At 55.7% G+C, this 27,185-nt stretch overlaps 4 protein-coding genes and 1 non-coding gene across 14 annotated transcripts in view; 2 read left to right on the forward strand and 3 right to left on the reverse strand.

The window, feature by feature from the left end:
- Window positions 1–11,351, reverse strand: part of TPPNR1L (signal regulatory protein alpha) — a 15,613-nt gene extending 4,262 nt beyond the window's left edge. For 2 of the 6 annotated variants that reach the window (XM_015296444.4, XM_040650972.2), the window contains exons 1-2: window positions 3,869–3,957; window positions 3,592–3,670 (exon numbers count right to left, since the gene is read on the reverse strand). In XM_015296444.4, the coding sequence (XP_015151930.2) occupies window positions 3,592–3,658 (67 nt within the window). In that variant the 5' untranslated portion in view covers window positions 3,659–3,670; window positions 3,869–3,957. Of the gene's footprint in view, window positions 1–3,591; window positions 3,671–3,832; window positions 3,958–8,810; window positions 8,883–11,176 lie in introns of those variants that run through there. The other 4 variants (XM_015296443.4, XM_040650975.2, XM_040650973.2 and 1 more) reach the window with 3 other exon arrangements.
- A 519-nt stretch (window positions 11,352–11,870) lies between these two features.
- On the reverse strand, window positions 11,871–14,753 carry LOC771545 (tyrosine-protein phosphatase non-receptor type substrate 1-like). 2 transcript variants are annotated; one of them, XM_001233780.7, is made up of 5 exons: window positions 14,668–14,753; window positions 13,610–13,954; window positions 13,291–13,486; window positions 13,074–13,113; window positions 11,871–12,870 (listed from the first exon to the last, which is right to left on the reverse strand). In XM_001233780.7, exons 1-5 carry the CDS (start codon window positions 14,741–14,743, stop codon window positions 12,742–12,744), a joined length of 786 nt encoding a protein of 261 aa, XP_001233781.2. In that variant the 5' UTR covers window positions 14,744–14,753; the 3' UTR covers window positions 11,871–12,741. The 2 variants fall into 2 exon arrangements, with proteins under 2 accessions (XP_001233781.2, XP_015151956.2); XM_015296470.4 differs by having other exon boundaries at window positions 13,074–13,116.
- Window positions 11,874–17,651, forward strand: SIRPA (signal-regulatory protein alpha). Of its 3 annotated transcripts, XM_040650696.2 has the most exons (7): window positions 12,092–12,161; window positions 15,301–15,444; window positions 15,780–16,130; window positions 16,221–16,535; window positions 16,618–16,933; window positions 17,187–17,200; window positions 17,315–17,651. In XM_040650696.2, the coding sequence occupies exons 2-7, from the start codon at window positions 15,378–15,380 to the stop codon at window positions 17,416–17,418; spliced, it is 1,167 nt and encodes a 388-aa protein (XP_040506630.1). In that variant the 5' UTR covers window positions 12,092–12,161; window positions 15,301–15,377; the 3' UTR covers window positions 17,419–17,651. The 3 variants fall into 3 exon arrangements, with proteins under 3 accessions (NP_001032920.4, XP_040506630.1, XP_040506629.1); NM_001037831.4 differs by lacking the exon at window positions 17,187–17,200 and having other exon boundaries at window positions 11,874–12,161; window positions 16,618–16,968; XM_040650695.2 differs by lacking the exon at window positions 17,187–17,200 and having other exon boundaries at window positions 15,304–15,444; window positions 16,618–16,968.
- On the reverse strand, window positions 13,375–13,439 carry MIR12243 (microRNA mir-12243). Its single transcript, NR_162006.1, has one exon. It is a non-coding gene; the product is annotated as a microRNA mir-12243 (primary transcript).
- A 195-nt stretch (window positions 17,652–17,846) lies between the features above and the next one.
- On the forward strand, window positions 17,847–25,534 carry NSFL1C (NSFL1 cofactor). Of its 2 annotated transcripts, none has more exons than NM_001030859.2 (9): window positions 17,847–17,978; window positions 18,515–18,612; window positions 19,540–19,614; window positions 20,159–20,324; window positions 20,679–20,771; window positions 21,444–21,553; window positions 21,995–22,132; window positions 22,654–22,818; window positions 23,792–25,534. In NM_001030859.2, the coding sequence occupies exons 1-9, from the start codon at window positions 17,877–17,879 to the stop codon at window positions 23,952–23,954; spliced, it is 1,110 nt and encodes a 369-aa protein (NP_001026030.1). In that variant the 5' UTR covers window positions 17,847–17,876; the 3' UTR covers window positions 23,955–25,534. The 2 variants fall into 2 exon arrangements, with proteins under 2 accessions (NP_001026030.1, XP_015151879.2); XM_015296393.4 differs by having other exon boundaries at window positions 17,859–18,440.
- The last annotated feature ends 1,651 nt before the right edge of the window (window positions 25,535–27,185 follow it).

Raw genomic sequence — 27,185 nt, forward strand, 5'->3', positions numbered from 1 at the left:
CCCAGGGCAGATTGGTGCAGCTGTACCCCGGCACAGCCAGGAGCTTTGGGCTTTGGTGCTTCCCTTTGGAGCCACAAAGCCAACACGTGGCACCAAAGCAAACCTGTGCCAAAAGATAAAGGTGCAAATGCCAATTGTCCCACCTGAGCAACGGGCTGAGCTGTTGTTTTCCGTCCTACCAGTGACCATGTGGGTTTCTGCAAGCAGAGTCAACTTTTGGGGTGACACCCAAGTTTGGGGAGCAGCCCCAAAGCAGAGCCCTGGGCACAAACAGCACACGGCACAGCCTGCTCAGCTGGTGAGCCCTTCCCAAACTCCTCCACTGCCCACAGGCTTTTTGCAAGAACAGTTGAGCAACGCAGAGAGGAAGTCATAAAGTATCACCTTTCCCACACTGCACCCACATGGGGATATGACTGCTCTGGGCATGGGGACCCACTGCCTCTGGGCAGACCCCCAGCTCCTTGATGTGCCAAGGGCAGCTGCATTGCTCCAGGGGTACTTTGCTGACTTCTCACTGCACCCGGTCCAGCAAACGAAGCTCACACACTAACACGAGGTGTTGCAACACAGGAAGGGTCATGCTGCAGGAAGCAGAGACCAGAGCTGGGCCCCCTTGGCACCGCGTGACGAGCGCTTCTCTCCCTGCTCCCAGCTACAATCCTGCAGAGAAGCGGCTTTGCAGCAGAGCAGCGTGCACCTGCACCCCATCCCCTCGGGCACCCACAGCACCCATCACACCCCGGGAGCCTGGTGCAGCCCCACTGAGCACAGCCCGCCCCAATCCACGTGTTCCCTCTGCATCCTCCCTCTCTCCATCTGTTGCGCTCCCGGTGAGGCACGCGCTGTGCCTGGAGGGGAGGAAGAACGCCTGCTTTGTGGTCTGGGGGCTTCGGAGCACACATGGGCACCAGAGCGGGGCTGAGACACGGGCACTGCTCAGCCAGAAAGCACATCCCTGGTTGGGGCTGCCAGGAATCCTGCTGGCCCCCAGCACTGGCATCTCTGTGCTGGCAGCTCTGGGGCTCCGTCATCGCACGGCTCCAAACAGTCTCTCAGCTCAGAGCGAAATGCAGCTTTTGGCTATTTTTTTCCTTCTTTCATGTGCTAATTTAGAGATTTTCCCACAGATCTGCTTGCCCAGCGCTCTTCAGATTGCTACATTCGGGATTTGCAGGAAATCTGTTATATACCAGCTCCAGCCACAGAACCCAGCATTGGCACCACGCTGCCTTAACCGGCCCCGCTGCACCTCCTGGATAACAACCACACGGCCGTCCCTGCACAGCACAGCGATCCCAAACCAGGAACACCCCGACACCCCTCTGGGAACATCTCCCAGCACACAACCTGCTCCCATCCCCAGCACCGCCGAGCTCCCACCCCCCCAGCAATGGGAAAGCACAAAGGGGAAGTTGAATGAAAACCCTCCGCAAGCTGAGAAATGCAAAGTTTCCACCCAATCTCCTCCCCCTGCCCTTGCCCCACAGCCAGCTTCCCCTTGCACCACGCAGACCTCTCTCCTTCCTTGTTCTCACCCAGCTCACAGCACGCACCATCCCCACGCGCCGCGAGTTTTCCATCTCGGTGACACATTTTTTTTCGCTCTATTTCCACCTTTTGAAGTATCTGATACTGAACAGATTGCAAGAGGCCGGGGTTTAATTCAGGAGAAGGTGCCTGCATGCTTAGGGCCGGTAAAAATAGCTTTCCTTCTGAAGGCACCAAGGAAGGAGTTCTGGGATGGAGCGGGGCGTGCAGCTGGCCGCCGGCATGCGGGCACTGCGCAGCACCCCAAAATAATCCCAATGGAATTTCACCTGCACAGAGAGGCTGTGGGGAAACTAACAGGTGCTGGCTATAAAAGGAGCCTGGAAGCAGCCTTTTGGAGGATAGGAGACCCCAGGATGGTTACCCAGGCAGGGAGATAGTAGGGGCTATATTTGACGCCGGTGACATCAGAGGATGCCTCGGATCACGCACAGCCATCATTTGTGGGCTGCCCTCCCATAGCAGTAGCAGAAATTCAGCAGTGTGGCCAAACCCCCACAACCAAGCAGGCTTCCGACTTGGGGGAGGCTGCAGGAAGCTGAAACCCTTCGTTGAGCAAAGCTCATGCAGAAAGGCTGTGAGCAGCCGAGATTTCACAGAGGGCTCTTTGCCCTACAGGGAGATATCCTGCAGGATCTCCCCTTTCCCCCTTTGCTTCCTGCAGCAGCACCGGCCCTGCCAGCTCCTCTGCAGCACAGCTGGATTGCAGGGCAGGGCGGGACGGTCCCCACTGAAAACCCATGTGGGAAACAAGGTTTGCATGCCTGCATCATCCCCCATACAAAGCAGTTCTCCAACCAACTGGAAACCCAGCGCTCTGTGCCCCGCTGGGGGCCAGAACGGATCTTTTTGTCCCAGTGGGAAAAAACGGGGTTGTCCCTTTGGGGCCACACTTGGTGAAGCTCAACAGCTCCGCTTCAGCCATTACCATGGCAAAAACTCACAGCGGTTTCACCGGGGCAGCGCTTGCAGCCAAAACCTCCTTTGGCTTTGAGCAACTCGGAGTGCAAAGCCTGGGGCCAACGCTCCCCAGCTGCAGGCAGGCAATTAGGAAAGCAAGCAGCGCTGTGTTGAAAGCATTTGCTTTCTGCTGGAGTTCACACTCAGCCCTGCACCAAAGGAGAGCTGCGAAGGGAAAGGTCTCCGGTGGGCCTGGAGGGACACAGCTCTGCCCAGGGTGTGCAGTCACTGCAGGGGGAGATGTGGGGTCCGGACAGAGCCAAACAGGCACAATGCCCACTGGGGACATGCATCACTTTTGTTTTTGTACAAAGTTTGCTCCATCCCCCAAAAAAGCCAAAGACAACAGCAGGCCAGAAGGAGCCCAGCTCCTCTGAGCCATCGCTCAAGATGAATGACACTGAAACGCTCTAGAAATGAAACATCCTTGAAAGCAGCACCCACCGCAGGGCTTTGTTCCTGGTGGACCAAGAAACTTCCTGCTCCCATAGGGGAAGGGAAACACCCGGGTGAGCACCGACCGCTCCTTCTCACAGCACTCTCCTATGGGACCGATGGGGCCACGAGCCATGGGGAGGGCAGAAGGAGCCACAGGGGACCCGGAGCTGGCCCTAAACGAGCAGCAAAGGGTGCAGCCCCGCTCTGCTGGAGCTCAACAGTTGAGCAGCGAGCAGCAAGGACGAGATGGGGGGTGAGGGGGGGGCAGCCATAAAAACAAGGTTTGGGTTTTAAGGAGAGCTCCCCGCCGAGCTGCCCTCCTCCCATCCGCAGCAATGCCGGGGGCGATGCGCCTCTCCCGGAGTCGGCGGGGTGCTGGCAAAGGGCTGGAAGCAACGTGCCTCTTCACGTCCCTAATTCCTGCATGTGGCTGCGGAGGGGGATGGATGAACGGCTCCGCGTTGGGAGCAATGGAGCCGGGCCCCGCGCTGGAGGTCATCGCCTGGAAAGGTCATAGCAAAGCGCGGCGGCACCGCATCGCGGCCGGTGCGGGGTTGGGAGCGGGGAGAGGAGCGGCAGAAAGGACGGGAGCAGAGGGGATAGGGAAAAAAACACAGCAGAACGAGAGAGCTCGGGGCTCACCTGCGCAGGAGGACTGGCAGAGCAGCAGCAGGCAGAGCAGCGGCCAGGCGGGGGGACGGGGCTCCATCTCCGGCTCCTCCTGGGGAACAGAGAGCAGAACGGCTTCAGAGAGAACAACAAGAAGAAAACCCAACCAACCAGCCAGGCAGAATTGCAGATGGAGAAGGAAACGGCACTTCTCAGCCCCCGAATGAGGAAGGACGGCCGTGCCCCCCCACCCCCCTCCCTTCCCCCCGCACACCCCGCTTCGCCGCAGCGCGGTGCGGATCGCACAGACCTGTCCGGGCCCCGAGCGGCCCCGGGGCCGTTCCGCTCCGCACCGCTCCGCTCCGCACCGCCCCTCCGCGGCGCCGCCTCCGTTGCCCTGACACCGCGAGCGGCCCCGGTAGCGGCGGGGCTCCCCGCAGCCCGGCACCGCCTGGCTCCTGCCGAACTCGTGGGTGGGAGCTCCCCCCGGGACACCGGCAGCTGCCTTCTTAAGGTGGGCCGGGGGGAGCGCCCCCCCCCGGAGGGATGCGGGTAAGGATGGGGCAGCCGCTGCAGTGCCCGCGCAGGGTGGGGAGCGGCGGCTGGAGCTGCTCTGACGGCCCCGGGCACCTCCCGGCACGGCACACAGCCCGGTGCTGTTATGGTGGGGTGACCGGGGAAAGCACGGAGGTGGTGGGGACGCGCAGTGCTCCCAGATGCAGTGGGCATTTAGTGCCATCCGAGAGAGCACGCAGCGCCAGCAGCCAAGCCAGGAGGGCCCGTGGCAGAAGCATGAGTGGCTGATTTGGGGACTCCACGTGGAGTGGGCAGTTTGGCCTATCGGGGTCAGACTGAGCAAAGAGAGGACCCTGGAGCAGCGCAGGTTGGAGGAGGAGTCCTTATATCCCATCCCCTCACCAGTTCCTGGGCACACACAGACATCCCCGACACATCCCCTCACCTGGCAGGCTTAGCAGGAGCACATCCAGCATAGAGGATGGGAGCCCAGAGAGGTGAGAGCCTGAGAACAAGGTGACCACCATGAGAAATGGAGCTGAGGGAGAGAGCATCCATGGGATGCACATCCCTGCTGCTCCAACAGCCTCTCCCAGAGGAGACGCATCCTCTGCTATCCATTCCTACCACAGATCCTCCCACCACCCCGTGGCACTTCAAGGCCAGGGACCAGCCCGGTGCCCAGCACCCCACACAGCCACACTCCCTACATGCAGGCACCGCTGGCGGCTCCCGGTGCTCTGCTCACCCAGGGATGGCATATTGCCCTGCAGGCAGGAGCTGAGCAGCACCCAGCACAGGGCTCAACCCAAGGGCGGCAGCCGTAGCTGTGCTGGGACCACCACAGGCATCAGCTCCAACTCACTCTCCAGCAGCCGCTGGGGCTGTCGGCTTTATTTAGAGCTTCACATAAACAAACAGCAAAGATAGCTGAAGTGTCTTGGCACCATCAATCTGCGCACTGCTCAGCCCGGGTGCGTTCTGTGCATTCTCATTCCTGGTGCCACAAGCCTCCCCCTCGGCCCTGCCAGTACAGCTACACCCGTGCATTACATCCAGCTTTACTCGCTCTGGAGGTGGGACAGCACCTGGGATGGCTGTGCTGCACCCCAGGACCCTCAGAGCAGCTCCAACCACCGCTGTTCCAAGGGAGCTCCCACAGGCCCAGCATGGCCATTGCCTCATTTCCCCTTTCCACATCTGGTGAGCACGTGAGCCAGCAGCAGGGTTTGGCTTTTGGCCTCTTGCACAGGCAGCGTGGTGATAAAGCAGCTCTTTGCACGGGGAAAGGGACCCGGGATCAGTTATGGTTTGGTCTGCAGCACCTCGGATCCCATGTCTGGGAGCAGCACCAGCAGAGCAAGGCAAGGCGTTGGTGGGACGCAGCCCTGCCTCCAACCCCGGCCCTATTGAAGCAGCAGCACAGCTCTCATGGGCCCGTCTGCCTGCAGCCTGTCTGGGCTGTTCTCCCGCTCAGCGCCGAAGGTTCAGACAAACCCATGAGCGCGGAGCACAAACAGCCCCGTGCGCAATCAGAGCGCTCGGGAAGGAAAGTCGGAGCTTAAAAAAGCTCTGCGAGAGGAGGCACCGCGGCACAGCAGATGGTGCGGCGCGAGCTTCCCGGGAAGAGCTGCTCCTGCTCTATGTTAGGGAGCATATGGGCAGTATGAGCTGCCTCCCTGCTGCCTGCAGCCCTGCGCCGGAATACGGGGTTTGGAGAAGCCGGCCTGGGGAGCAGCCCCTGTGCTGGAGGCAGAGAAATGGGAGCGCGGTGCTTTGGAGGTGTGATGCCATCACAAGCGGTGCCCTGGGCGTGTGAGCAGGAGGCTCTGCGGCGCCGTTGCTGCACCCGTGGCGCCTCCGTGCTCCGGAGCACAGCCCCTACTCCGGGCTCACACTGCCAGATCCCAGCCCCTGTGAGATGCTGCCGGGGCTAAGGAAGGGCTTGGGATCATTCTCAACCCCTTTTCATAGCTTTGAAGCAACAGCTTCCTCAAGTGGGGTCGAGGTGAGCCACAGCTGGAGCAGCAGCATCACCTTGCAGGGAGGATCAAGCAAATCTCCATATCTGAGCCCAACAGCAGCCTCACAGCTGTCCCCAGGCAGCCAACAACCACCAAGAGCACACACAGCACTCAGGTTTGCAGGGATCCACAGAAGCTCAGAGCCACTTGGTTGTATCCTGACCCACAGCCCCACTTTGGGGGCACACATCCTGCAGAGCCCCCCACTGCTCCCCTACCACCCCAAGCTGCGGCTTCAGCCCTCGCAGGGCCCTCAGCTGAGAGAAAAAGCACACAAACATCTCCTTAAGGAGGGATTGCCAATTACACCGCTGATATTTAGGGCTTCCAGCACAACAAATGGAGCTTCAGCTTCATTAGGTACCATGCCAACTTAGCCCAAGACATCCAGTACAGAAGGAGCTTAAATTAGTTTCTCTAATGTTAACTTCTAACAAGCAATATGCCAACGTGGGGATGGGAAGCAGTGACCTTCAGCCCATGTGCACAAAGCAGCATGCAGATGCACCCAAGCTGGACCCCAAAAGCAGCAGACACCAATAGAAGGGCAGTGCAGCCCAGCAAATCCCCACTGATGAGACCAGGATGCATCATACCCACCCACTGCATGTTCTCCCTGCAGCACCCAGCTGGGAAGAGAAATGGTGTGGCACCTGGGAGCCCCTTTATGCCACGTTAATGAGCTGCAGGTGCTTCGTTATGACCCCAGTGCAGCTGTGATGGCCATAGGAAAGCAGGACTGGGTCTGCTGGTTTCCTCCTGCAGAGCCAAGCATGGCTTTGCCTAAAGCAGAGCTTGTGGGGGGGGGGGGGGGGGGGGGGGGGGGGGGCTGCTCATAAGAACTGCTTTGCTTTGTTTATGCTTTTATGGGGTGATTTAGGGCTCTGTTGGGACACTGCGGCTCCTTCCCTGAAGCTTTGCAGTGATGAGTGCGCTCGCTGCTCCCTATCACAGCAGGATAGGGCAGGAGGCAAATTCCTAATCACAGCCCACTCCATTCTGGCACTACTGGAGTGCTCTGCCAGAGCCGGGTGGTGCTCTTGAAGTCCATAAAGAGGTATTTATGGAGCAGTTTAGCTCTGATTGCTTGGTGTGTGGAGGAAGAGGGAGGGATGTTGGTGCTGGGAATGATGCGCTGAGTACAGTTATGGGGTTTATTTGTCCCATGTGGAGCAGCATTGCACCACATCCATGGCTGCAGTGCACGTGGGATGCTCCGGCCCTACAGCAGTGCCCTGTGAGGTGTTGGCATTGGGGTAACTCCACCGGGCTTCCTTAACACAGCCCTAAATATTTCCAAGGGGGAATTCCTACCAGGCTGTGTCACAGCAGGAAAGGTGTTCTACATCCTGCCCTGGCCTGGCAGCCTGCCCTGGGAGAGGAGGGACACGGAGTTTGGGCTGAACTGCTGACACGGTGAGAAAAGCCAACTGCGGGGCCAGGAGCTGGCAGGGCCACGCTGCTGTAAGCACTTGATCACGGTGTGCATGAAGCCCAGGCACGGCAGGGATGTGTCCTGGGGGTTAGGGGAGCCACGGAGTGAACAAAGCCCTGCAACATGCACTGTGCTCCTGGTGGCTGCGTTGCTGTGTGGGTCTGGCCCGGCCCTACGGTGGTGTGGTGCGGTCAGCACAGCGCAGAGCAGGGCAGCAGAGTTATGGAGAGGGATTGGAGATTTTCAAGGCCAGGCTGGATGTGGCTCTGGGCAGCCTGGTCTGGTGGTTGGTGACCCTGCCTGTGGCTGGGGGGTCGAAACGAGATGATCTCTGAGGTTCTTTTCAACCCAGGCCATTCCATGATTCTATGGTTTAGGGGCTCTGTGTGATGCCCTGAGACCTGCGAGCTGAGAGTGGGCGCCAGCGGATGTCTGCAGGGAGGGTGCACGTCTGTGGGGAGCCCATTCCGTGCGTGCACTGCATGTGTGTTGCATCTGCACCGCACGTGCATGCGTTTGCACATGTGTGCGTGCACATGCATGGCACAGGGCTGTGGACACGGGGTCCCAGCTGTGCCCGGTGCCACTGAGCCCACACCTCCTGGGGAGCAGCGCGGTGCCATGGCACACCGAGGGCACGGCCGGAGCCCGGGGCTGAGCGCTTACCCTGCGATGTGCAGAGCATGCAGTTCAATCACGGGGAGCGCAGCTCAATCGTGTATGGCACAGATGGAACGCTCCAGCAATCATTGCACGGCGGCCCTTTAGCAGCGGCTCTGACCGCCAGCATTAATGATATCCACCCAATTAGCTGCCGAGCGCTCCGCATTGCCCGAAGGATTAACGAATAAAATCATCATCCCGGGGCGTAAGCGCTTAACGCCGTTAATTAAACACCGAGCGGAGCCAACCCAAACACCCGACCCGTCCCAGCAGCGCGGTGCTGGCAGCCAATGGGGCGTGGGGTGCTGCCATGCCCAAAGCAGTGGCTCTGCTGCACCCATCCCGTGGCCGGGGCTCCCCTCGCTCCTGGAAGCAGGAGATGTTTACGGGGAATTTGCCTGGCTCGGGGCTACGTTATTTTTACACGTTGCCATAGTGACCGCTACCGTTATCAAATTAAGGCTGAGCCCTGTGTTAGAAACGGATCTGTCAGATGCCATCGTTTACAGACCGCGCTGTTTCCCCGCCGTGCCGCCCGCCCCGTGGCCCAAGCCCCCCTGCGAGGCCCCATCCTGCCCTATGGGGTGCACCCCAGGGCACCCCGCTGCGCTCACCGCTGGCACCGCACGGCCCCTCTGCACTGCCAGCACCGCAGGCGCATCCACCACGGCCAGGCTGCTCCTGCCTGCTGCGCTCTGCTGCCTCTCTAAATATTTTTTCCTTTCCTTTACACTTCTCCTAAGAGGGGCACTTGTGCCGGGCTCGGGGCGCTGCCAGCATTGGGTTGAAGCCAAGTGCAGCTGAGCTTTAAGGTCGCTCCGTGCTGTTGGAGATGGGGTTCCTGTAGCATCCCGCCCAGCCCCACAGCACCCCCCCCCCACCTCCAGCAGCTCGTTTTCTACGTAAAACCCCTTTGCAGCAGCACGTCCTCTGGAGCTGAGCCCTTGTGCACGCAGCTCTTTAGGGCAGGATGCACACAGGGAGCTGTGCCACCTGCAGCTGACCCCACGGGAGGAGCATGGGGTGCCCCCGGTGTCACCAGGACCCCCCTGCCCGCCCCACTGCCCCCATGGGTGCTGATCCCGGGCAGGGCAGCAGCGCCGGCTCTGATGGCCGCCGTCCCCAGGCAATGTCCCATCAAACACCAAGAGCACAAAGCGAGCCTTTCTTCAGCACTAAATGTTCCTGTTCGTCCCACAGCCCTGGAAATCCTCGTGTAATCCTTGCCAGCACCGTGGCCTCAATGACATCCCCCCAGCGGAGCACCGCCAAGGCTAAATGAGCGCTGGGTGTAAAGGATTTCCTTTTAAATGTGTTTGACAGCTTTCGTTTTCTCTCTCTGTCCCCTAACGCCCATGGCAGGGAGGATGGGGAATGGTCAGAATGGCCATCTCCAATCTGCCCCCCAACGGCAACGATGTCACAGCAATGGGAACAGGTAGGGCTGGGTGGTTCCCAGCACAGCTCCTCTCAGGCACCAGAGAATCCACGTGGGTGAACAGCATCCAAGAGCCCAGCTTGGGGGTCCCATGGATGTCCCCAGGCATGGCACTGAGCTGAGGACCCCAAGCACCCAGCAGGGTCCCCTGCCCCCATAGTGAGGGATACAGAAGGTCCCACCGTGTCCCAGTACAGCCCCATTCCTGTGGGATGACGGTGCTTCATAATGCACCGTGTCCAGGCTGAGCTTAAAGGGCTGGAAGAATACCTGGAGAGAGCCGAGGCCTCTCCACATCAGGAAACGGGGGGGGGGGGAAGGACAAAGCTGGCAGTGAGGCTGCAGCACTGAGGCAGTTCCTATGACAACCCCAAATCCCAGCCCTGTTTATCCCCTTTAATAAAAATCCACAATAAGCATGAAACCGAGGAATAAGGGTTCAATAAGAAAGACACCAAATAAATCAGAACAGCACAAACCGTGTCACTGCTTCGCTCCTTGCTTTCCGAATAAAATGCTGCCCTGATAAATTGAGGGCTGTTGGGTTTGGAGTTGCTCTGTCCCCTGAGATGGCAGCACAGAGCCCGGCCGGTGCCTGGGGATATGCACTGGCATCACATGAGCTCCGAGGGCTTCTCCTCATTGGTGTCCTGGCGTGGCATCTCTGTGGCACCACCTGGTCCCCGAGGCATTGGGGGCCCAAACGGCATCGCAGGGCCCCCATGGCATTATAGCATCCCCACGGCATCACCTGGTCCCCACAGCGTAGTGGGGCATCATCAGGACTCAATGTCATTGTGGGGTCCCTGTGGGGTTCCCTGTGGCTTTGGATACTCTTTGTCCCCTGGCCATTTTCCTGTAGGCTTTGTGGCCGCTGCAGTCTCTTGGCAGCAAGGACAGGGACGGGGTCAGAGCAGGAGCATCTCAGACAGAGGCAGCCCCGAGGCACTGCCCATCCCTGCAGGAGGCACAGCCAGCGCCGGACTCTGCTTTTCACACATTTATCCCCGTCCTCTTCCCTTCCCCCCCGATCAGCCCTGGCTCCAGCACAGGCTCAGCTTTGTCCTGTTTCCTTGCAAGCGCTGCCAGCCCCCCTGCCCCCCAGGGATGAGCAGAGCCTCTCCTTGCCCTGGCACCCAGTGTGGACACCGTGGAGCCAAAGCAGGAGCGACCCAGCGGTGCCCCCATCCAGCCATCCCCGTGTGTTAGCTGAGACCTCAGTCTTCCTCACTGCTTTTTAACCACTCCTCCCCCCCTTGCCGCTGAACCGGCCTCGTCCATCACTCGCTCCCCCTGGACTAATCCCTCACTGTCACCACGCGCGTTCTGCTGGAGCCTGGCGCTCCCCGCTGCTTTCCCCACAGCCACTCCTCCCACGCCAGCTCCTGGCGCAGCCCCTGCAGCCTCAGAGCTGTTTCCCAGCTCTCGGGGCCAGCAGCGGAGCGGACATCCTTGGGGGCACAGCTTGGATCCCACCGCCACCCCCGTTCTCAGTGCGTGGACCCCCAGTGCACCCCGAGGCGCTGCCCGGTGCGCTCCTACCTTTGTGTCCACGCTCGGGTTCTTGTTTGTGCTTTCACTGCCGGCACACCCCGGGCTGATGGCTTAAAGGATTTTCCTTTAATAACCACCAAATCCCTCTCCTGGGCCGTAAGCTGCAGACCTGGGCCTTTCCTAGGTGCACAGCGCTCCACCGTGCCTTGCTCCTCGCTGCTTTGCATATGCTTGCATCAAACTGGATTTCCCCCCCTCCTGGCCCAGCCCAGAGCTTCAAAAGTGCTGAATGCCCTCGAATCTCATTTCCCCTTGTCTGCGAGGTCTGTCCCTGGTTTTGGTCCTCCCAAGCACGGGGCCGGGCACCCTCTGCCCTTGGTTGTGGCAGCCCCTGCTTCACCATCAGCTCTGCTGAGCCGCAGAGCTCCCAGCTCCGGAGCTCCGTCCCAGTTCCCGGTGCCCCCTGGCATTGGGCAGAGGGGGACAGGCATTGGGCTCCTCACAAACACCCGGCACCGTGCGTAGGGCGCTGGGTGCTGCATGCCTCCGAGCCGTTCCCCGGGGAGAATAACCCCGAAACCATCCCCATGAGCCGTCCCCTGGTGCAGGGGATGCTGCTTCAGCCATGCAAATGAATTTCACAAGTGCCTTTCCTCCCCTTGCAGCAATTTGCCCCTTGATACGATCTCTGTGTCCCCATACAGTTCCCCTGCGTGCACACATGCAGATATCTTATACTGTCCTCTTTCACTTCTCTTTTTTTTTATTTCACAGAAAAGCAGATAAAATAGTTGAAAGCTGATAAGTGCATACAGCTTTCAAGGTCAGAGGCAGCTGCAATGACTGCTCTGCAGGAAAAGTGCCTATGACACAGCTCCCTGCCTCCACCTCGCTCTGTCCTCCTCCCAGCGTGTGGCCACAGGATGTGGGTTGCGAAGGACTGAGAGAAGGAAGGAGTGGGCTGGGGATGAGCGTGGCAGACGCCGGGGCTGCAGGACCAGGGAGCTCAGCCTGACCCTCACCAACCATCCAGGTGGGTCAGGGCAAAGCTGGGGTTCTGTTCCGTTTAATCACAGCCCTGCTTGGTGGGAGCTGCAGGGGGGCTCAGCACGAAGCCGGCAGCAGCACGGTGTGATCAAGCACAAGGCTGTGCTGGCCACACATCTCCAGGGCCCTGCAGCAACTGCAGCATCATTCTGGCTCCGAACGCAGCAGGCCCAGGTGGCACGGCTGTTTGCTGGCTTTAATGACGATGAGTTTGGTGTGGTGATGGGATGATACAAATTAAGGATCTGCTGAGCTGGGGAAGCTCTGGTTGCCCGTGCTGGTGAAGACATTCATGAAGTCCTCCTGGAGCCAACGGCACCACACAGCTTGCAGAAGGCAGAGGTGCTCAGCTCGCTGCCCTGATCCTGCACCCTGGGGAGCTGCTGGCTCCTGGAGAGGCTCTGCTGAGCCTGAGCTGAGCCTGCCTGGCATGGCCACCGAGACAGGAAGGAGAGCTTTTGAGATCCTCGTGCCAATCTTGGCCGGCTCCAAGCAGCTCCACTTCTTCTTTCTGGTGTCCCACAGAAAGTCTCTGCTTCCTGCCTCAGTGATGTGTCAGGGCCAGCTCATTTAGCAGCCCCCCTGATGCTGGCATACTCGGAGCGTTCAGCACCAGGGCTCCCGCTGGGCCATCGTGCTGCAGGCAGGGGCTGCAGGTCAGCGTAGTGGATGTCCTTGTCCACCTCGCCGCTTTGCTGTAAGAATGCAGAAAACCTTGCCAAAATCACCCCTGCGTGGCAGCTTCCACGCAGAGTGCATGGACTGCTGGACGCTCACCCACCACCACCCTGGCCCTGTGGCTGCTGCATCCCTGGGGCTTCTGGGCAAAGGTGCCAGTGCCAAGCAGCACACCTGCATCAGGGCATCACTCTGCCCCATATCCACACCCTGCTCATACCTGGTGGGGCAGCTTTGGGTTCTCTACATCCTGGAGTTCACTGCTGGAGGAAAGGACAGCTGTTAGAGCAAGGACGAGGCAGCTGAGCTCCCCACCACACCCACAGCAAACATCACCCAGGCCCAGAGCAAAACAGTGTGGTATTTTCCCTAAATTGCAGCTAAGTGAGGCAGCCTGCTCACCTCGCAGTGCAGAGGGAAAAGGCAGGTGTACCAACCTGGGGGTCCCAGGGCTCCCTGCACAGCCTGGGACAGGGAAGGGCGAGCAGCTGCCCGTGGTCACCTCAGCCACGTGCTGGCTCTGCTCCCCTCCCCTCTTCTTCCTGCGGTACAAGCAGAAGGCAAGGACGAAGATGAGGAGGATGAAGCAGAGCACAGCAGCTGCAACCTCCATGCTGGGGAACGGAGAGGTCTCTGTGGGGACACAAAGCAGGGAGAAGGTGGTGGGCACAGTGCCGTGTGGGTCAGGCTGTGGGCAGGGCTGGGGCTGAGCCGGGGCAGCCACGATGGGTCATACCAGGATGGAAGCCCACTCACCATACACTGACACCTCCGTGCCCTGACCACGGCCAAAAAACTCATCACCCAAGGTATTTTTGCGAAACTTCACGCAGTAATAAGTGCCGGCGTCCTCGGGATGGATGTCCTCAATGTGGATGGTGAAGTCTGTGTTGGACTCATTCACCGCCCTCGTCGCACGGTATGAGGAGCCTTTCTGATCATACACAGTCTGATTGCTGCTGCCCCAGCCCTTCAGCCACTTCACAGGGCCGAGGGGACCCGATTCAGTCACCATGCAGGTCAGGGTCAGCGTCTGCCCCACGGTCACCCACACCCATTTCTCGGGCTGCTGCACCTCGAAGCTCCATCCCACCTGGGCACCTGCATGTGGGGACAGCAACAGCACAGCAGGGTCTGAGCTCAGCAAGGAGGGGACAGCTTGCTTTGTTCCTCCTGCCCAGCACAGGCAGAGCACCCACAGCTCACTCAGTGCCTCAGCTGAGAAGTAGAGCTGGGCGTGGGGGAGAAAATGGCACTCGAAGGGAGTGGTGTAAGCCAGCTTCAAAATGAGCATGGGGAGAGACTTCAACTCCCGTCGTGCTCCTTATGCCTGGCACTAGAGCCAATGGGGGGTGAATCCAGGCATGAAAAAGCCCTCCGCTCCCTCCAGCATGGCCTTCCCTCAGCGCTGCTAAATGTCTTCAACAGGATCCCAGCTCCTGCTCTCAGCCCCTCCTGCCCAAAGCCTGTGGATGTGGCTTCCTCAGGGCAATGAAGCGCAGCACACCAGACCCCGCACATCCCTCACTCTGGGCACACACCCGAGGCCAAGTGCCACATCCCAGCACTGGGGGAAATGGCCCAGAAGCTCTGGAACGGGAGGTGGTTATCCGGACACCCTGCAGTCCTTCATCCCAAGCAGCCCCACACAAGCCCAGAATATCAGAAGAGAAAAGCCCCCATCCAGGGTTTATTTTTGCAGGCATGCAGATAGCAGAGACCCAGTCATGGCCGCGCCAACCCCTCCCAGCCAGCAGGAACAGGTACTGGGAGAGCTGACCACAGCTTCTGCTGCTGTGCTGCCCCGTACTCACCCCACAGCCATGCCAGGAAGAGGCTGAGCTGCCCGACCAGGAGCCGAGCCAGTAGCACAGCACGGAGCTCAGCCATCGGCGCTGCCAAAAGTTTGGGCTCTGACTCCAGAAGGAAAATGAGAAGCTGCACAGGAAATGGAGGCGAGCAGCGCGTGCTGTTAACACTTTTGGTGCCTGCTCAGGGCAGCTGGTAGGACCCTGAGCCAGCAGGGAGCTCAGCGGGTCTTAAACCTCAAAGTGCATCCCAGGTTGGTGCACCCTGAGCTCACCCCAACCCCTGCACACAGCTTAGGGCTGGAGGGGCTGCAGTGGCCGCAGGGCAGGAGAGCAGTTCTGACCTTGGTCTCAGCAAGACAGCAGCAGGGGGGCTCTGTGGAAGCCCTGCACCAGTGGCACAGCAGCCTCCCGTGCTTGAAGTGCATGCCAGTTTGGAGCCAATCTCCCCAGCTGCCCCATGTTGGTGGCTGTGGCAGTGTCACTCATTCACGGGTGGAGTGGGACCAGCACTGCTGACAAGGAACACTCATCAAAACAAGATGCCGCAAACACCATCGGCACCTTCTGGGATTGCACAGGGCTGCTGAGAGGAGTTTGGTCAGTGGAAAAACCAAAACCCCTTCCTTCCCATTTCAGCAGGAAGAAAGCCTGGGGCCCCACCACTCTGAGCCACACTGAGCCACAGCAGCAGGTAGTAGAACATAGCACTCAACATGACCCTAGTACTGAAGGCGATGGCTCTAACCTGCCTGGTGCTACTCCTGCTCCAGAATGCCCCAGGTGAGTGTGTGGTCCTGCACAGCTGCAGCCTTCCCCAGGATGCACTCTCCGTTGCTGCTGCAAGGCAACCCTTCTTCGAGCCCAAAGATATTTGGGGTTATTCTCTCCCATATTCCAGCTTGCTTTTATCCCCAGCCAAGCACTCTTCTTTATGTCCAACGTCCAACTACCTGTTGTCTTTGTGCCACGGTGCAGCATCACAGTGCCAGCTGCCATGGGCAGTGAGGGATGGGAACATCTCTCTGACTCCCACTCTGGGGTCTAGCAAGGCCCTGTGCTGCACCCTGGCTCTAGAGCCTCTTGCCAGCCCCAGACTTTCCTGTCACTGTCCCCAGGTGTGGGTGCCCAGATGTATCCGGACTTCAAACTGCAGCAGCCCCAGAGCTCGGTGGTGGTGATCAAAGGCGACACGCTGACCCTGAACTGCACATTGTCTGGATCGGGTCCTGTTGGTGCTGTGAAGTGGGTGAAAGGCTCAGGCAGCGACAATCAGACCGTTTATGAACAGAAAGGCTCCTTCCCACGTGTGATGAGAGCAGTCAGTGCACCCAGCAACGACTTCACCATCCGCATCAGCAATGTCAGTCTGGAGGACGCCGGCACCTATTACTGCGTGAAGTTTCGCAAAGGCATTGTTGATGATGTGGTGTTTAGGAAGGGTGGGGGCACGGAGGTGTCAGTGCACGGTGAGTGGGCTCCCAGCCTGTCGTGGTGGGCTCTCCTCTGGGGCTGGGAGGGGCAGGACACCTCCTGATGGGCCAATGCTTCTCCCACAGCCAGACCCTCTGTGCCAGTCGTGTCGGGGCCGAGTCACCGAGCGGTGCCGGGGCAGTCGGTGCCCTTCACCTGCAGTGCCAAAGAATTCTCCCCCCGTGACATCAAGGTGAAATGGCTCAAGAACAGCACTCTAGTTCGGGCTGAGCCGCCCCACATCACCCCAGAGCTGTCAAATTCCTCCTACCGCATGTCCAGCACCGTGCAGGTGAAGCTGAGCGAGGACGACGTCCGCTCGGAGCTCACCTGCAAGGTGCAGCACCGCACGTTGGCAGCCCCGCTGAGGAAGACGTACGCGCTGCACCAGGCCCTGCGAGGTGAGGCTCACAGCCCCGGGGCCCGGGCAGGGCTGAGCCGTGGGTCGGGGACGTCGGCTGCAGGCGCTGCTTCTCTTCCCAGTTCCCCCCAGCGTGTCTGTGGTCGCCGCGCCGTCGGGCGCCGTGGAGGTGAACAAGACGGTGAACTTCACCTGCCGCGTGCAGGGCTTCTACCCGGGAGCTGTGACCGTCAGCTGGCTGGAGAACGGGACGGTGATGAACGCGGGGAGCAGCACGCAGCCAACAGAGACCTCCCGGGGCTTGTTTGAGCTGAACGACACGGTGACGGTGCAGGCGGGGGAGGAGAAGAGTGGCTCCAGGTTCACCTGCCTGGTGGTGCACGAGGACCAGGAGCCCATCTCCGGCACGGGCATCCTGCGGGTCACTGCTCCAGCCCTAGGGGAAAACAATGAAGGCCTCATCGGAGACAGCAGTGAGTGAGGGCTGCAGGGTGTATGTGGGGAGGGGTGGGAGGTCACCCCCTGGGACAAGCTCGGAGTCCCACCAGAACGTGGGTTGAGGTCTTTGTACTGGGGGATGCTGCTCGATGTCCCCTTCAGCGCATGCAGCGTCACCACACTGACCCTGGGGCTTTCAGGTCCATAGTGGCGTTTCTCACACGGGCATCCTGCGGGTCACTGCTCCAGCCCAGTGGGGACCCAGAGGTAGCTCCACCAAAGACAACAGTGCATGAGAGCTGCAGGGCGAGCTGGGCAGAGCTTGGGGGTCTGCGGGCTGCGCACCCCATCCCCCACACTCATGTACCTGTATCCACACAGGTGACATTCTCCTGTCCAGCCCCGGCTTATGGCTCGGCCTGCTGCTGGATAAGGCGCTCCTCGCCGTCATCCTCTTCTTCCTCTTCAAGCGCATCCTGCCCTGAGGAGCGCCGGGCGGAGCTGCTGCCGGGACGGGAGCGGCCTCCGAGAGCGCCTCAGAGCCCCGCGCCCACAGAGCCGCTCACACCGCACCGCAGCGCTCGGGATGGGCCCGGCCTGCGCCATCACGCTCCCCGCTGCTTCGCTTCCCGACTTTTGAAGACCAAATCGATGCGAAATCTTCAACTCCACACAAACTCGTGCCAAAATCTTCACTTCAATACAACATTTTGCCGAACTCGGCCTCGCGGTGCTTTCCTACGGGGACGTCGGGGCGGGGGGACCCTTCGAGAGGCGCGACGCAGCCCAGGGCCGCATCCCGCCGGGCCGCAGGGGGGCGCTGTTGGGCGGGCAGAGCGGGCGGGGGTCGCGTTTCCCACCCGGAGCGGTTTCCGGTGCGCACCGCGGCGGGGCGGGGCGGGCGGGCTGACCCGGAGCGTTTTGCGCGCTGCACAGCGGCAAGATGGCGGACCGGGAGGAGGCGCTGAGGGAGTTCGTTGCCGTGACGGGTGCTGAGGAGGAGCGAGCGCGGTTCTTCCTCGAGTCCGCCGGTTGGGACCTCCAGGTAGCGCCGTTCCGGCCCGGCTGTGGGCGGGGCTGCGGCTGAGGCCGCGGCTGAGGCCGGGCGGTGCGGGGCTCAGGCCTCGGCCCGCCGCCCCCTCGGCCCTCAGCGGCTCACCGGGGCCGGTTCTGCTGTTTTCACGGGTCCGGACCTCGATTTGGATCCGCTTATCTCGTTGACTCGAGCATAGCCAACTCATTAATAGAGGGAGGGTTTCGTTGAGGTTCGCGGTGACCCCCAGAGCTCTGGGGGCTGTTCCTGTAGCGTAACCCCTTAGAAATGAGGGCCTCGGGTCGGGAAGGAAACGCATACAGTGGTAATGTCCTCACACAGCAAACCCAAACAGCACAGCTGGCAGCGTCCTGTCTTTGCCAGGAGATCCAAAGGGGAAAAGCCCATAAAATGGCTGCAGTCAGTGTGTCTCAAGAATTCCAGCGTGACAAAACCTCCAGTTATGTTATTAGTGTATGTGTGTGTTTGATCTGTTGCTCTGGAATGTTTGCTCTCATCCTGAAACACTGCTGGGTTTTCCATTTCAGATTGCCCTTGCCAGTTTCTACGAGGATGGGGGTGATGAGGACATTCTGACTCTCCCCCAGCCGACACCCAGCTCTGTATCCAGAGGCACTGCAGCCAGGTGAGGAGGGAGCTTCAGTTCAGGCTGGTTTGTTTAGCAAGGGGTTGTAAATCTCACCGTGAAAGCAAATTACATTAAAAAAAACCCACTGTATTTTATTTAAAGCATTGGTGTTTGATAGTTTTCAGAATAAATAGTTGAGCTTTTAGAACTACTTCACCTCGTGCGGCTCTTTAGGAGCTGTGAAAACAACAACACTTCCATATCTCAAGCATGGGCCTTATTGCACAACTGGTCCAATGATCAATGGAATGACTTGCTTCATTGCTCAGGAAAAACTGGATTTGTGTTCTGAGGTTAGAAGGCAATCGCATGGTCAGTGACACTTGTTTAAGCAGGCTGTATCCCCGTAGGAAAAGCGTTCTCTGATTTTTCTGTTGCACCTTGCTTGATAAGCATTTTACAAGGAAAGTTAATTGGGCCTTACCAGGTCCCTGTGCAGTAAGGAAACGTTATCCAGTTTTGAAGAGGAGTTACTGACTGTACTGCAAAGGTGAAGTGCTCTTGTTTCAGACTTTGAAATAAATTTCATATTGCAATGGAATTGGATTTCAGTTTGAATCATAGGTAAACAAGAGTGTTCTTGGAGGCTTAACTTTACTGGGGTCCGGAAGAGAAGCTGGTATTTGGGAATCACTAATCCTTTAAAGAGGCAACAAAATTCAGTACGTGAGCAGGGAAGATGACTGAGGAATTAACTCTTCTGCTGGGCCTGCAGTGAGTTGTTTTGTGTTGATGTGATTGGCACAGAGGTTCAAGAACATTATTCACTGCTCAGTTACACCACTGCTGACCTGTGATTTTCTGGAGCAATGAGTCAGACCCTAAAAGTAGAACAGAGTCAACCTAACGTGCTGTGCTCAGGAGCTTTTGCTCGTGTGGTTGAAGTGTGTCGTGAGGCTGATGTACTGTGATCAACTTTTGCAGTGACCATCGAGTAACATCATTTAGAGACCTTGTCCATGCACAGGAGGATGATGATGAAGAAGAAGAGGGACAGCGGTGAGTTTTCAGTTAGACTTAAAACCTGTGTTTTATCCCTGCCGTTCTGTGGTAGCTTGCTGCTTGTGTACAGAGATATATATATTTCTTTTTTTAAAACAGATTTAAGTAGATATGCAATTCCCGTACTGAAAGATCTTAGGTCAACTGTAAGCAGTTAAATACTCTTCAGGTTTACAAGCAAGGTAAATTGAATGGAACTGATGCAACTTAAGGTTGCTCAGTGTAGGTAGGCCACCTGGTCCTCTGCAGTCAGCTGTGAGCTTGCTCTGGATGTGTTACAAGCCAGCTGGAAGCTAATAAGCTCAGTCTTCCACAAGTGCTTCATTGCACTTCACTGACAGTGCATTCATTGCTTCCCACTTAGTTCTGTTGTGTGTGGTGATCTTTTAGTGCAGAATTATGTTTGCCTTTCCTCAAAATGCTAGTTATTTCCTCAGTAAGTAACAACCTGTTGCTAGATCCTGGTATAACTGTGCTGGATCCTGTCACATGCATCTCCTGTGGTCTGGTCCTACACAGAAGTGGTGTGTTTTCTTTCTAGGTTTTATGCTGGTGGCTCAGAGAGAAGTGGACAACAGATTGTTGGTCCTCCAAGGAAGAAGAGTCCCAATGAGCTGGTGGAGGATCTGTTCAAAGGAGCAAAGGAGCACGGTGCAGTGGCAGTTGATCGGACAGCCAAAAGCAGTGGCGAGAGTAGCAAGCCTAAAGTGAGGAGTGATGAGTTCTTCCTTCTTTTCTCTCCTTCTCTGTTGGAGTTATCTGTATGTGGCTCCCACTGGGACAGCTTTTTGGTCCTGTGGGGTACCAAAACTATCTTAAAGGAACATCTGAGTCTGGACTCCTCTATTAGTGCAGCTCTATTTTACGTGTCACGGTGGCAAGAAAAGCTGCTTTGTGCCATATTTATTAACTTGTCCAAGCTGGTCAATGTGCCTGAGGGGCAGCAAATGTTGCTGATGTTTGAAGTCCTCTGCTTTCCCTCAGAATGATGTTGGGGAATGGGAATCATGCTGTCCTGGCTATGTGTCATGCTGTAATCTCTTTGCCTGCCTCTTCTGCAGCCTTTTGCAGGGGGAGGATATCGCCTTGGAGCTACTCCAGAGGAAGAGTCTGCCTATGTGGCAGGAGAGAGGAGACACAACTCTGTTCAGGATGTGAGTTTCTTTCTGTTGTTCTATAGTGGTCACCTGGGGGATTTCTCTGCTACAAGTAAAAGCTTGTGAGTCAGGCAATTACAAAGCTTGATAGAAATTCAGGAGGGTGGAAATATGATAAATTCTGCTTCTTGTGGGATTTGTGATTGGAGGAAAAAGAAAAGTACATGCCTGGGTCTTATGCAGTAGTTTTTCCAATGAACATTAATTACCTGAGTATTCTGTAGAAGCACAGGAATCTTTTCTCAGCCTCTGTAGTATGAATATACTGATCGTAAAAAAGTGCAAAGAGCTCTGGGTGATAAGGCTTTAACTGTTGAAGAGATGCAGAACTAACAGCATCAGTGCAAGGACCCCTTTTGATTTGTGAGCGAATATCCATCTAGGCCTTGATGGGAGCTTAGTTTAGGCTCCTTGTCTAACCCTTGGCTTTTCAACAGCATTTATCAGAAAGGGGTCTGCGTTGTTATCATCTAGGAATGGATGAATGATCATTACATACCAGTGCTTGTTTTTTTTCTCACCACTGACTGTATCAACCCAGTGGAACATTGTTGGGATGTTTTCTGCTGCTTGAAACTCCTCTGCCAGTCAGCAACTTTTCATTTTGCATCTGGTTGCTCTTGCTGAGGTGTTTTAGTGAGACTGATTGTTGTCTGGGGTCTCCTGCAGGTGCATGTTGTACTGAAGCTCTGGAAGACTGGATTCAGTCTGGACAGTGGAGAACTGAGAAGCTACCAGGATCCATCCAATGCCCAATTTCTTGATGATATCCGCCGAGGGTATGTAGCAAGAGGGGAGTGAAAGAAAAGCTATTTTCTGAAACGCAGGTGTTTGTGGTATCCAGGATCATGAGTCTATGATACGCTTTACCTGAGGGCTAAATTCTCAATATGAAAACTTTGGGAAGGCAGACTTGAAGATTTACTTTAGACTAATGGGCAGTTGCCTTGGTTTTTATAGGATCTTGATGTTTCAAAGTGAACAGACAGACTTTTGTATTGGGGCTGAGGGTTTGCAATGCATCATGTCATTTCAGGCGAGGGCCAGGGAAGAGTAACCTTGAGCTTGTGCCTGTCAGTGGGGAGGTGCACACCTTCCTTGTTTGTTAGAGAGTGCATGAAATTCCAAAGGCTTTTGGCTGCACCAGATCCTGTAGCTGCCACTTTCTTTGCACTCTTCTTACTTCTTCAGGCAGATTCCTTCAGACACTCTCTTTGCAGGGAAGTCCCAGCAGAGCTGCGCAGGTTAGCACGAGGCGGGCAAGTGAACCTGGATATGGAGGATCACCGTGATGAGGAGTATGTGAAACCTAAAAGTGTCTTCAAAGCTTTTACTGGAGAAGGACAGAAGCTGGGCAGGTGAGAAAGCAGAAGCGCTGCTTTGCTGTGTGTGTGATTGAGAGTCAATTAAGAGGTTTGTGGGATGAGCTTATTGATTCATCTTTCTGAAGAGAAGGTACTCAGTGCCTGTGATATGTGAGGTGTTGCTATAGGAGAGGAAATGAGGCTCATTGATGTGTACCGTGGGCTCCTTGCCTTAGTGGCAAGGGGCAAATCTCCAGTTTGGAACCACTGTGATGTGTCACATAGAAGCAGTATCTCCTGATTGTATTACTGCTGTTTCTGTGGGGTTATGAAGAATCAAGGTGTGGTGCTCTTTGAGGTGATGGTATGGGTGAAGCTACAGATGAGTGCCCACTGCTTTGCCACCTTGCTAGCTGATTCCTAAATTTCCATTCCCAACTTGCATTGGCATCTATTGATTGGAAACCTCCTTAGCTGGGCCCAGTAGGTGATAAGCTCGCAGTCTGACTCCTGGCACACTGCTGTCAGGGGAGTAGTTTGGTTTTTAACAGCTTTTTTGTATCTTCTGTTCTCAGCACCGCCCCTCAGGTGTTGAGCACCAGCTCCCCAGCCCAGCAGGCAGAGAATGAAGCCAAAGCCAGTTCTGCCATCGCTATCGATGAGTCGGAGCCCGTCACCAACATCCAGATCCGGCTTGCTGATGGTGGGCGACTGGTCCAGAAATTTAATCACAATCACAGGTACAAGGACAACAGGAAACATGGGTTACTAACTGGGAAGGCCTGAATGACACTGCACATTGTGCTCAGATGGAGCAGGTGGTGAAATCCTGGCTAGCCTACTAAAGGAAGCCCTGGGGATCCTTCTGTACAGATGAATAGCATTAAAACTGTGGGGTTTTAAGGCAGATGTTTCCTGTTGGATAACAGGGTTTCTTTCCAAATAGCGGTGGATAGTATCTGGTGATACTGCACCTTGGTTCTTTAACACATGATAGTTGCAAAGGGTTTTTTAATAGGTATTTAGGAATTGGTGCAGTTATTCTCTCAATTCAGACTTTTCAGCTGGGTTATTCCCTGTCTACTGAATGTAGCACCGAGGGGTGCTCTTAAACAATTTGGTTCCCTCAGACAAACAAAGCTGGCTTACGTGCCCTTCTGCTTCATTAGAGTTCTGTTCTTCTCGCTTCCCTAATCTTGGAGAGAGTGCCTGTTTGTCCATCCTTGTTCCTCCAGTTCCTGTAAAAGATAGAGCGTGTTCCAAAAAGTTACAAAAACAATCCTTTGGGATCAGGTGCAGGAGATAGAGCTGGTGTCACTGCTGTGACTGCCCTTGGAAGCTGAGATCATCTGGGTTACGCTGTGTGATGAGAGCAGTTGCTTACAGCAGTTGGTGTTGAGCAATTTATTAATCTGTTCATCTTGAAGGGCCCAGAACCCTTCAGGTTCAAATAGTCGCTTACACCACAGAAGTTGAGCAATGTCAAAGAACGTTTAGGTGAAATTCTTTAACCTGGAAAGTAGCTTATTTCGCTAAACTTTATTTTGCCTATGGAGAAGCATCTTTAATCATAGGATTGTCTGGCTGCAGCTGACATTGTTACCTGAAAAACAAGTACAGTGAGTGCAGGGTTGCACACTCTGGGAAGGGTGAATTTAAGCTTTTGTTGTTCAATAACAGAATAACCTTTGTGTGTTTGATCCCTTTGGACAGGATCCGTGACATCCGGCTCTTCATAGTAGATGCCCGGCCAGCAATGGCAGCAACCAGTTTCGTCCTCATGACCACCTTCCCAAATAAAGAGCTGACTGATGAGAACCAGACCCTGAAGGAAGCCAACCTGCTCAATGCTGTCATTGTTCAGCGGTTAACATAAAGGAACCCATATTGCTACACGCCTGCTCGCAGCGCGCATGCATCGTCTCAGCCATGCGTGCACCTGCATTGTGCAAACACAGGCTCACATCTACTTGTAGCTCTGGGTTCTTAGGTCTTGGTTGGACTCTTTTCTCTTTAGTTGCATTTCCTATGGGTTGTTTTTTTTTTTTTTTTTTTTTGGTGATGATCAGTGGACTTTAAAATAAATAAAGGAAACGAACCTGTTTTCAAAGGAGATGCAGCCTATTGAGCCACAGATTCTCCCAGGAGAGTTCAGTTACCTTTGTGGAATGTGTTTCTGTGCTTTTTAGAGGGGAAGAAGGTAAGGGGGAAGGGAGTTCCCAGGGAGCTGTTTCCCTCTGTGCCAATCAGATGCTCTTTGCAGTCTGTTGCTCTTCCCACTCCAGGGACTGCTGCAACTCTTTTTTTTTTTGCACATTAAATGTAAAGATACAAGATTGGGTGATGGTTGCTGTCAGGATAATGGTTAATGCTACTGTAAAAGCACTGTGAGGAAAATCTTTGTGAAACAGTTGTTGCTCAGTGTGGGGAAAACTGATCTGTGTGTGTGCAGGTGCAAAGGTTAGCAGCACTGGGCTGTTCTGGAGGGAAAGTCCTGATGTTCCTTCCTTCAGCAGAACACTTACGGTGTTTGTTACAATTCCCACCTGCTCTGCCAGCACTTTCTCCTGCAGTCCAGACTGACTGACTGCAGTTTTAATTTGCTGTATTGCATTTCTTTGAGAAACCCAACTTCCTGCTGATTTTTTTTTTGTTCTAAGGAAGGCACAAAGCTGAATCAGCTTGAAATGACTGAAACTACAAGGCAAACAGTACCTTACTGGAAAGCAGATTTTATTTTAAGATGAGTTATTGAGTGTTGAAAACTGTTCAGGTGAAAAATTTGAGGCTGTAGTACCCTTTGATTTATTTCCTTTGCTGAGGACCACATAAGGGAACACCTGGAATGCTCCAGTTTTGGCCTGTCCACTGTTTAGGACTCAGGTCTCCATTTCTTTCCTTTGGGACAGAATGCTGTGGGTGAATTCACTGCTCATGAACAAGGGTCTGGTAGTGCTGGTACAGCATCGCGTGTGCAAGTTGCCATCTAGTGTTGTGCCACGGCACTTCTCACTGATCTGCAACACGCTTTCTATCCCAGCCCTGTGCTTTGGAGCAGAACTTTAGAATTTGTATTTGCATTGTCCTTTGGAAAAGGTTGGGTTGCAGCTGTGGTGCAGTCCTGCTTGTCCCCTGCCTCCATCAGCTGGGAGCTGTGTGGTTGCCGTGCCGGGAGCACATCTTGTGCTTCAGCTTCAGGTCCTCGCCTTGCTGTGAGCAGAGTGAGCTCTGGGTGCATGCAGCTGGGGAGGACTGGCAGGTTGGGCAGGTTCAGCACGAGGAACTCGCTTGGCTGGGTGTACTAATGCAGAACTGGAGCAGAGCTCAGCAAGGGCTTTTCTATAGCAAGTTGAATTAACATAGATTTTTCATTACTAAGTGGACATATAGCGTGCGTAACAGCATATTTGTAAATTATTGTGAAAACAACCATTAAAGGCCCGGAAAACAGGAAAACAGCATCTGACCCTTTCTAACGGTGGCTACCATCTGTTCTTGTTTTGGATGATGTGTGTGCTGCCATCTACTCTTACAGCTTTGGGTTTCCCAGCTAGCAGCCTTCCCAGCGTGGAGATGCCTTCAGCTAAATGCAATTAAAAGCCTTGGGGTTGTTCTATAAGCTGTTTTCTGGCAGGTGAACGTGAGCTTCCCCAACCGGCAGCACTGGACGTGCTCCATCGTGACCGCTGAGTCACCCAAGGGACCCAGCGCGAGGGAATTCAGACAAGAGACTGTTCCGAATATCCAACGTGCGCCTCGCCAGAGGGCTCCCGGCCCAGTGGAGCCTTTTCCCTGGGGGCCGGATGGTGGCAGTGCAGCCGAGGCCGGAGCAGGAGCTGCGTTCCCCCTCTGCCCGGGGCTCCGCGTTGCTCCAAGGACTGTTTCGCTCTGGGATCTTTTTTCTCATTCCTCTCCCCACAAAGGACTTCTTTCTGCGTCTTTGCAGACTTCCACATCTCCACGTTGAGGCAGAGCTCTGTGTTTCACGTGGAAATTTGCTTCTTTTCAATTTCCATGGGAGATGCAGCTCATCTTTATGACTGTGCTCTGATGTCTTTCTCTGTAACTTAGCTTTTCACAGAATGCTGTGTTTGAGCGACTTTCCCTTCCTCCGGCTGGTATCTGTAGGACTTCCTCCTTTTTTTGTTCTTCCCCATCCTACGTAATTTGTTGTTTCCTCCTCTTCCTTTTCACGTGTCTGCATTGCCAAGTCCCACAAAAGTGCCTTCTGATTGCATTTCCTCTCCAAAGCCGCTTTGCACTTCCTGGGATCTGAGCCTGCTCTCTGTAACGCTGTGTTTGCTGTTAGATGTTTCCTGCTCCACATTTCCTGCCAGACCCGGAGGTTCTGCTCTTCCAGTGCTTCTGCTCCGGGAGTGCTTCAGTGCCGTGGTGTAGGCGTACCCATATCTAGGTGTAGGCACACCCATTTCCAGGTGCGGGTACTGCAATTTCTAGGTATTGCTGTGCTTCCCACTGCTGGTTTGGGTGAACCATTCACAGCTCCGGTCGCTGCTTGCTTGCCTTGTGTCAGCACAGAGCTCAGGCAGCTCAGCTGCTATGGGAAATGAAAGCAGTGACGGGAGATAGGGAGCAAGAAGTCCCAGCAGGCACACCCACAGCTTGAAAAGGGCGTCTGTATATCTATATATACATCATATATATTCTTGTTGCCTTTGTTTCTAATCAGTAATTGAATCTTGGCTCCCCAATGCTGGATGCCACTAAATCCCTGCAGGAGGAGGACACAACCTTCATGCAATGATAACCATTGGGTGGGTCTGCAGATCCCCGCTGCATTCGTTTGGAGCTGTGATTAAAAGGACATCAGGTGCTCCTGGGGTGACTTCGGATGTTCAGTTGGGAGTGCTTTCCTTTGAAAGCAGCACTGCTTTCCATCCTTTGTTATCAAGAACAAGGACCTTGAGCTGATGCTTCTTGGATGTAGTTACCGTGGAGAACTGGCTTGGGGGATTGGTGCTGCAGTCACATAAAAGCTGATCTACAGGGCTTTCCTCAAAGCCCACCACCACGGGGGAGGCTGTGATACTTGCATTGGAGCCTGGGGCAGCAGTGGGTAGCAATTGTGTCCTATTGCTGAGTTTGG

The sequence above is a fragment of the Gallus gallus genome, chromosome 20 (assembly GCF_016699485.2).
Source record: "Gallus gallus isolate bGalGal1 chromosome 20, bGalGal1.mat.broiler.GRCg7b, whole genome shotgun sequence".
NCBI lineage: Eukaryota > Metazoa > Chordata > Aves > Galliformes > Phasianidae > Gallus > Gallus gallus.